Source organism: Babylonia areolata, chromosome 10, assembly GCF_041734735.1.
Source record: "Babylonia areolata isolate BAREFJ2019XMU chromosome 10, ASM4173473v1, whole genome shotgun sequence".
Taxonomy (NCBI): domain Eukaryota; kingdom Metazoa; phylum Mollusca; class Gastropoda; order Neogastropoda; family Buccinidae; genus Babylonia; species Babylonia areolata.
The window spans coordinates 2,059,174-2,069,173 of NC_134885.1; the positions used below are offsets into that span (position 1 = coordinate 2,059,174).

A 10,000-nucleotide genomic window follows, 5' to 3' on the forward strand; every position below is an offset into this window, starting at 1 on the left:
GGTGGGGTGCTGTGTGTATGTACATAACTTGTATTGGTGTCTGAGTGGTGTTTGAATGTTTGGTTGGAAGTCTGTGATGGTATATTTTGTGTGTATGGACGTAAACTTGGTGTTTGAGTGAATGTGTGGTGGGATGTTGTTTGTGTGTGTGTGTGTGTGTGTGTGTGTAATGAACATGTATTGGTGCCTGAGTGTTTGGTAAATCTCTGTGGTAGGGTGTTTTGTGTGTATGTACTGAACATGTATTGGTGTTTGAGTGGATGTGTGGTAGGGTGTTGTGTGGGGTGTTGTGTGTGTGTGTGTGTGTGTGTGTGTGTGTGTGTGTGTGTACTGAACATGTATTGGTGTTTGTCTGTGTGGGATGGTGTGTGTATGTGTGTACGTAACTTGTCTCGGTATTTGAGTGTTTCGTTGGATACCTGTAGCGGGACGTGTTGTGTGTATGTACGTAAATTGGCGTTTTGGTGTTTGGAAGAATGTACTGTGGAGGGATGTGTTGTGTGTATGTACGGAACTTGTTGCGGTGTTTGAGTGTTTGGTTGGGGCTGATGTCTGAGCAAGATTATCCTGTTGTCCGCGTTTACATGTTTATATAGATGTTCACACTGGACAGCGCAACTGAGCATGGAAATGCGCTATATAAATTATAATCATTATCGTCGTCATCGTCATAATAGTAACAATCACAATAATGATTAAGGTTATTATTGTTAACAGTATTATTACCATTATTATTGTTGTCATGACCCATTGTGTTGCATTGTATTGTACTGTGTTTATAAAGCACTGCATTGTTTTCTGTTCTATCGTGTTGTTTTGTACTGTATTGAGTTGTACTGTATTGAGTTGTACTGTATTGAGTTGTACCGTATTGAGTTGTACTGTATTGAGTTGTACCGTATTGAGTTGTACTGTATTGAGTTGTACTGTATTGAGTTGCACTGTATTGAGTTGCACTGTATTGAGTTGTGCTGTATTGAGTTGTACTGTATTGAGTTGTACCGTATTGAGTTGTACTGTATTGAGTTATACTGTATTGAGTTGTACCGTATTGAGTTGTACTGTATTGAGTTTTACTGTATTGAGTTGTATCGAGTTGTACCGTATTCAGTTGTACCGTACATTGCATTGTATTGTCCTATATTATACTATACTGTCATTAACAGCTTAGTCTTTTGTGAAGTACTATGACTCCCAAACTAGTAGGCAAAATTACGCTGGCTCTTAGTGCTGCAGCCTTGGGGGGCTAGTTGGCCTTTGGGAACCATCCCAACACCGACTGTCCTAAAACCCTCTTGGCCGAGAGAGTGGGGATGTAACTTGGGCAAGACACTCTCCACTATAATCAGATTCTAGCCCAGATAGTCAGGACAGCAGTTACCTCCGCTGTTGTTCTGATGGTCAAAGTCGGACACGACTACCATACATACCGTGCTGTACTCAACTGTACTGTGCTGTTGCTGTGCTGTGTTCTACTGCGCTGTACTGTGCTGTGCTGTACTGTGCTGTGCTGTACTGTGCTGTGTTGTACTGTACTGTGCTGTACTGTACTATACTGTACTGTGCTTTACTGCACTGCAGTGTGCTGTGCTGTACTGTGCTTTACTGTACTGTACTGTGCTGTGTTGTACTGTACTATACTGTACTGTGCTTTACTGCACTGCAGTGTGCTGTACTGTACTGTGCTGTGCTTTACTGCACTGCAGTGTGCTGTACTGTACTGTGCTGTGCTGCATTGTGTTGTACTGTACTGTATTGTGCTGTGCTATACTGTGCCGTACTGTGCTGTGCTTTACTGTACTGTGCTTTACAGTGCTGTACTGTGCTGTGTTTTACAGTGCTGTACTGTACTATGCTTTACAGTGCTGTACTGTGCTGCATTGTGCTTTACTGTACTGTGCTTTAATGTACTGTGCTGTTTTGTGCTGTGCTGTACTGTGCTTTTACTGAACTGTGCTATACTGTGCTTTACTGTACTGTGCTTTACTTACTGTGCCTTACTGTGCTTGACTGTACTGTGCTGTGCTTGACTGTACTGTACTGTGCTTGACTGTACTGTGCTTGACTGTACTGTGCTGTGCTGTTTTGTGCTGTACTGTGCTTTTACTGTACTGTACTGTGCTTTACTTACTGTGCCTTACTGTGCTTGACTGTGCCTTACTGTGCTTGACTGTACTGTACTGTGCTTGACTGTACTGTGCTTGACTGTACTGTACTGTGCTTGACTGTGCTGTGCTGTGCTGTGTACTGACCCGTGCCCAGGCCGACGACGGTGTAGGTCCCGCGGCGCTCCAGGACCATGGTGGCCAGCACCTTGTCCTTGGAGTAGTTGATGAACTGCGTCTCCTCCGCCACCTCCAGCATGCGGCGACTCACGTGCATGACGCGCGTGCCGTGACACACCGAGGATGTCCCCTCCTCCCGCTCCATGTCCCTCACCTCCCCGTTCTGTGTGGGGGTGTGGGGGTGGTGGCGGTGTATGGGTGGGGGGTGGGGTATTGTGGGGGGTGTGGGTGTATGGGTGTGTGTGTGGGGGTGGGGGTATTGTGGGTGTGGGTGGTGGGGGTGTATGGGTGTGGGTGGTAGTGGGGTATTGTGGATGCGGGGGGTGGGGGATGAGGTATTGTGTGGGGGAGGGGTTGGGGGTAGAGAAATGGGGAAAATGAAATGCTTGTAATGTAGGTAGCATGTAGCGTTGAAATAGCCATTACCCAAATTTATGCAGAAACACGCTGCTTAACCATTGAGTCTCCAGCTACCCTACATTCACAATGAACAAACAAAAACAACCAACCAAACAAACACACACATACTCACACACACACACCGACAGACATCTACATAAACAAGCGCTCAAGCACGCACGCACACACACACACACACACACACACACACCGACACACACACACATCTTCACGAACGAGCGCGCAAACACAACCACGCGCGCGCGCAAGCAAACACCTACACATAATTATACACACATTCCCACACACACACACTCTCTCTCCCTCACACACACACACATTCTCTCTCTCTCTTTTTTTCTCTCTCTCCAACACAGACACCCACAAACAACACCACCCACACCCACACACACACACACTGACCACAGTGTCGTTGCCTTGCTGCAGGTGGGCCATGCCCCGTTCATACATGGTCCTGAGGGCCAGGATGGCCGCCGCCTTCTTGGCGTTCTTCTTGGACGTGCCCGTGGCCTGCACGTGCGTCTCGCCGTCCACAATGGCCGCCGTGTGGAACCTGGGGAGTCACAGCAACCCTTCAGCCCCACTGACGGTAACAGTGACGGACGGGCAACAACAGCCGAGTGGTTAAAGCGTTGGACTTTCAATCTGATAGGTCCCGGGTTCGAATCTCGGAAACGGCGCCTGGTGGGTGGAGATTTTTCCGATCTCCTAGGTCAACATAAATGTGCAGACCTGCTTAGTGCTTGAAACCCCTTCGTGTGTATACGCAAGCTGATCAAATACGCACGTTAAAGATCTCTGTAATCCATGTTAGCGTTCGGTGGGCTATGAAAACAAAGAACATACCCAGCATGCACACCCCCGAAAACGGAGCATGGTTGCCTACATGGCGGGGTAAAATCGGTCATACACGTAAAAGCCCACTCATGTAGATACGAGAGAATGTGGGAGTTGCAGCCCACGAACGAAGAAGAAGAATGGACACTGTGATGTGACAAGTAACATTATGGAGCTCCCCTATACTTTTTGCTCAGCTCAGATACTCCCGCATGGCAGCATTTTACATGACGAGGGCAGTCAAAGCGCTACACTGTGTCCGGTCCTCAGCCAGTTTGCTGGTGTCACCCTATCGTCTGTCCGAACAGGTCTAAGGTCGGTCTGTCTGTCTCTCTCTCTCTCTCCTCCCCACCCCCCCTCTCTCTCTCTTTCTCTGTCTCTCTCCACCATTTGCTGCCAGTTCCATCTTTGGCCGTCCACCGTTGTTGGTGTTTACCGATGTTGTATGTCTATATTATGTAATGTCTGCTCCGTCCAAAGTAAAAATAGTTTGTAGCAAAATTCTTTATTGTCTTCTTCTTATCTTTCAGTGGGGTTTTTTTTTCTCTGACTCATGTTCCACTGGAAGAGAGGACATAGAGAGAAATATACTACAGAGAAAGAGGAACATGGAATGAAACAAGTGAGGGGGGCGAGAGAAACACACACACACACACACACACACACACACACACACACACACACGCACACACAGTACAGAGATACATAAAGAGACATCACAAGGAGTACAGAGAGAGACACACAGACAGACAGTCACGACAGAGAGAGAGAGAGAAAAGACAAAGAGACAATGCCGGGGTGATAGAAACAGACAGAAACAGACAGATAGACAGAGAGATATTACAGAGAGAGAAACAGAGAGAGAGAGAGAGAGAGAGAGAGAGAGAGAGAGAGAGAGAGAGACAGACAGACAGACAGACAGATAGACAGAGAGAGAGACACTCAAAGAGAGAGCGAGCAAGAGAAGAAAAAGAAAAAGAAAAGGAGAAAAATCAGTGAAACTAACGACAGAAAACCCCTAAACCACAGGAAACGGAGGCCACTTCCGCTCACCGTGATGCATGATGGGGGCCGGAACGAGACATTTCGGTGAAGCTGACCTTGACCTCTCGCGTCTGGCCATACTCCATAAGTATGCTGACGGGGTCTCTCTTGTTGAACATGAGGACACGGTCCGGTAAACCCACCAGTCCCTCCAATTCTGAAAATAAATGAATAAATAAATACACAAATGAAGAAACGAATGAAGGAATTGATAGACTGACATGAATACTTATACAGCGCCTATCCTCGGTCGGAGACCAAGCTCTAAGCGCTTCACAAACACGGGGTCATTTCCACAACAGGCTGCCTACCTGGGTAGAGCCGACTGACGGCTGCCATTGAGCGTTCATCATTCGTTTCATGTGTGATTCAATCAGATTTCAGGCACGCACACATACACACTCAGACAAACATGAAGGATGGAATAAATGAACAAACAAGTAAATAACAAACAGATGTATACATGTGTGTCTGTGTGTGAGAGAGAGAGAGAGAGAGAGAGAGAGAGAGAGAGAAAGAGAGGGGGGGGAGAGAAAGAATGTGTGTGTGCGCGCGAGCATGTGTGCGCGTGTGCATGTGTGTGTGCGCGTGCGCATGTGTGTGCGCACGCGCACGGATGCGTGCGTGCATGTGTTTCAATCTGACTGTTGATGTTGTTTTTTTTGTTTTTTTTTACAACAAATAACCAGGTCTGAGTCTTTTGTTGTCATGGGAACTTTCACATGCGCAAAGTACCGGTTGTTTGCAAAACGTCGGTGAAAGGACCGCATTGTGCAGCAGTCCACTGAAGTTTTTTTGTTTTTTTTAAGCAGGACCAGGAAAGGAAATCTCAAACCACACCAGAAATGGACTTTGCCTGCCACTTACTCCTTACTGTCCAAAACACCCTCTACACTGCCTTCCTTCTTCACAACTTCATGCACAGCTGTCAAGCCAACAACGCTCGCGTTCAGAGGGGGAGTATGGCTGTGGTCTGTTTTCATGTAACTGACTGCAGCTGTGTTCAGCTGGGTCTCTAATCTTCCTCCCTACCACATTCATCCCTCCTCTCTTTCTCCGTCTCCCTGATTCTTTTGTCTGTCTTCTCTCTCCGCCTCTGTCTCCATCTCTCTCACCTTCTCTCTCTCTCTCCTCCCTCTCCTCTCTCCAAACCTTCCTTCCCCACTTTCTGTTTCACACTCTCTCTGTCTGTTTCTTTCAAGCATGAAAGCAGTTGCAGGTTTGTTTGTTGTTGTTTTTTCGTATATGTTAAAAACAAAACCACTTTCGTGTTTGTGTGTGTGTGTGTGTGTGTGTGTGTGTGTGTGTGTCTGTCTCTGTGTGTTTGTGTGTGTAGTGCGCGCGCGCGCGCGCACGTGTGTGTGTGTGTGCGTGCGTGCGTGCGTACGCGCGCACGTGTGTAAGTGCGCGCGTGTGTGTGTAAGCGCGCGCGCGAGATTGCTCAAACGTTTGTGTGCATACATACCCGGACACGTGTGTGTAGTGAGGGGAGAAGAAGGGAAAAAAAAAGAAAAAAAAAAGAACCCCCCCTCACCCCCCCAAAAAAGGGGGTGGGGTGGGGGGGGGACTGAAAGTCGTGGCCTAGATCTGAGTAAATAACGTGTCAACCGGTTTTTAAAGAAAGAAAGAAAGGAAGGAAGGAGAAAGAAAGCTTTTGATGAACTGTCAACATGAAGAGAGCGGCGGCAAAGAAGTGGTTAGCACAACAGATTATACTGTTAGCATGAACACAATGTTTTCTGCCGGACACACCCTCCCCCCACCCCCACCACCACCCAGCCCCGCCCACAAAAAAGGAAAAGCTTGAAAACACGACAATCATTTCAACTGCAGCAACGACAAGTGTTTCTTTAACCATTTATCTCGCTTTCTTGTCCCTTGTGTGTGTGTGTGTGTGTGTGTGTCTAGCTCAGTGTGTGTGTGTGTCTGGATCAGTGTGTGTGTGTGTGTGTGTGTGGCTCAGTGTGTGTGTGTGTGTGTGTGTGTGTGTGTGTGTGTGGCTCAGTATGTGTGTGTGGCTCAGTGTGTGTGTGTGTGTGTGTGTGTGTGTACCAAGACCTGCTCCTCTCTTTCTCTCTCTCTCTGTGCAACTGGTGGTGTGAGTCGTGTGTATTTGTGTGTGCGTGTCTGTGCGTGCGTGCGTGCGTGCGTGCGCGCGCGTGTGTGTGCACGCCTGTATGACTTTCCAACACGGGAAAGGGGAAGTGATGACAGCGCTATAGTCGACACAGCAGAGTGCAGACACGTTCTGTGTATCTTCCTCACGTGGAGTTCGGCCCGCCTGCCTCGCTGGCCCGTCACACAAAGTGAAATATCAGATCGGAACTGTGCAGCCAGTCAATGGCGTCTGATATATACTGGATTTTTCTTTCCGTGTTTTGTTTGTGTAAACACACACACACACACACAGTCACAGACACACACACACACGTCTACACCGTCGTCTGTATTGAAGTGCTGCGTTGTATGTTTTCAAGAGCTTTCTGACACGAGAGAGAGAGAGAGAGAGGGGTGAGGGGGGATAGAGAGACAGGGACAGAGATAGAGGGGGGGGGGGGGGGGGGGGAGGGGGGGGCGGGGCAGAGAGAGACACGGACACGCATATTGTCTGGATCTGGATCTGTACGTCGCCGAACCAATTTTGATTATATTGCGACGGAAAAACAGGGACAGCGCAGCATTTAAAATAAATTAAAAAATTTTTTTTTTAATTTTAAGGACCAGCTATGTGTGGAGCTGCCGGATCGCTACTGCTTTTCGCAGTGTTGCCATTGACAATACTTTCTTTTGGCAAGCACGACAATGTATGAACAAACGAATAACGACGGTTTACAGAGAAATTAACACACTGCTAAGACTAAAACAAGAAAAACAAAACAAAAAAAATCATAAAACAAAACATACTGCTATGAGTATTAAAAAAAAAAAAAAAAAGAAAAGAAAAAAGAAAAACAACAACATAAAATAGGACTATAAATGCTAACAGAGACAGAGAGAGAGAGAGAGACGGGGGTGTGGGGGTGGGGTGAGTGTAGGGGGGGGGGGGCGGAAGGAGGCAGACACACACGTACACAGAGTCGGAAGACGGTTTTCAATTCTGTTCACCTTACGACAACCACCATGTTCAGACCGTTTAGATAAATAAACACAAATAAATGAGAGAATACGAGACAGGCGGTGTGGGGAGAGAGGGCGAACGGAGGAGGAGAAAGAGGAGTGAGTGGTGTGTGTCGGGGATAGAGGGAAACGGACCGATCATTATATATATATATATATAGAGAGAGAGAGAGAGAGAGGAGAGGGGGGGAGAAGGACACACACACACACACAGAAGTACGGAGAGAGGAACACATACACACACACAATCGCACGCACACACGCACGCACGCACGCACACACACACACATTACCACACACACACACACACACACACAACAACAACACAACAACCCCCCCCCCCCCACACACACACACACACTACAACATCCACACACACACACTACAACAACCACACGCACACACACACACCTTACAACATACACACACACATTACAACACACACACAAACACACATTAAAACATCCACACACACATTACAACACACACACACACACACACACACACACACACACACAGATTACCACATCCAAGTCAACAACGTTATCTTCCACAACACAGACCGTCACGAGGAGAAATGATGGGAAGTAAAAAACGCAACAACAACACTGTCACTGTGGCACACTGCCAAGCAAAGGGCGGGCGCCACACAGACTGGAAACAACAGTTGGTAGGGTCGTGCTTTTTCAAGGACACGGGAGATAATGTCAATCAACGGCTTGTTGGTTATCGCTGATGACAATGGAATAGATTAGAATAGAATAGAGTAGAACAGAATGTGTGTGTGTGCGTGTGTGTCCCTATCCCGTGTGTGTGTGTGTGTGTGTGTGTGTGTCCCTATCCCGTGTGTGTGTGTGTGTGTCCCTATCCCGTGTGTGTGTGTGTGTGTCCCTATCCTGTGTGTGTGTGTGTGTGTCCCTCTCCCGTGTGTGTGTGTGTGTGTGTGTGTGTCCCTATCCTGTGTGTGTGTGTGTGTGTGTGTGTGTGTGTGTGTGTGTGTGTGATGACAATGGAATAGAATAGAATAGAATAAAATGTGTGTGTGGGTGTGTGTCCTTATCCCCTGTGTGTGTGTGTGTGTGTGTGTTTGTATCTGTGTGTGTGTGTCCCTGTCCCGTGTGTGTGTGTGTCTGTGTGTGTGTGACATTGTTGTTATTGTTAGAATGAACGACTGCACATTCGGTCAAACAAACGATTTCAATTTCAATCACAAGCGAGTAGCACAGAAGGCTACCAGAGTAATTCTTAACACACAGATTGTCATGAAATTGGTTATGGTCACCGCCTTCCTCTCTCTCTTCCACACACACTGTCTGTCTGTCTCTCTCCTCTCTCTCTCACACACACACCTACTCTCTGTCTCTCTCATCTTTCTTTTATATATATATATATATCTTTATGTCAGATCCTTTTTTGAGTGTGTGTGTGCCAAACAGGCGGTGTTCTCAATATACTGATCGTGCAACATCAAACCTTCACCTCTCCCACCCATCTCCCCAATCAACAACAACAACAAAAAAAAAAAAAAGGCTGTGGTGCTGATCCATATTCACCACAAACCAAATCACCCTCACGTCCCCCCCCCCTTCCCCCACCACTACCATCCCAAACACCCCACCACCACCACCCAGCCCCCCAACCCCACCGCCCTCCCCCCAGAACCATTCCTTTGTTCCTGCAGTAGACATTATCCCTTGGGCCGCGCGAGAGAACACCTCACATTGATACAGTTCCAGGTTTGGTTGTTGTTTTCTTCTGACGGTGGTGGTGGTGGTGGTGGGAGGGTTGTGGGGGGGTGGGGGTGGGGGTAAGCCCAAAATAGAGAACACGTTGCCCGGTATAATGACTGAGACGTGACACACTGCTATCCCGTGAACATGCCGATCCAGACTTTCACCACACCCGCGGCAGGGGGAGACCACTGAGATGTTTAATGTTCTGCAGGTCAGTGGGATAGCACTCATCTATAAATAATAATAAGAACAAGAAGAAGAAGAAGTATTTAGATAGCGCTAAATCTTGTGCAGACACAAATCAAAGCGCTTTCATACCAGTCAGTCACACGCATGTGTAACTCTAGACTGGGGTGTGGGGGGGTGGGGTGGGGGGTGGGGGAATGTTATCTAGCAAGAGAAGCAAGGCCTTCAAGACTCACTTGTGATATGTATTGAGTATAATTTCAAAATGTAATGTTTAAGATGAGAAAGATCAGTTTAAAGCAAATTAAGTCCCCTAGCATTAATTACAGAGTAATTTCCCATTTTTTACTATCTGCACCAAAACGTTTGCAAAACAAA

General features: G+C 47.3%; 1 protein-coding gene across 2 annotated transcripts in view; it reads right to left on the reverse strand.

Annotated features, from left to right (window-relative positions):
• LOC143286393 (double-stranded RNA-specific adenosine deaminase-like) overlaps positions 1 to 10,000 on the reverse strand; it is a 94,157-nt gene that overhangs the window by 14,049 nt on the left and 70,108 nt on the right. For both annotated transcript variants that reach the window (XM_076593937.1, XM_076593938.1), the window contains exons 2-4: positions 4,596 to 4,743; positions 3,108 to 3,258; positions 2,253 to 2,448 (exon numbers count right to left, since the gene is read on the reverse strand). In XM_076593937.1, the coding sequence (XP_076450052.1) occupies positions 2,253 to 2,448; positions 3,108 to 3,258; positions 4,596 to 4,743 (495 nt within the window). The remainder of the gene's footprint in view (positions 1 to 2,252; positions 2,449 to 3,107; positions 3,259 to 4,595; positions 4,744 to 10,000) is intronic.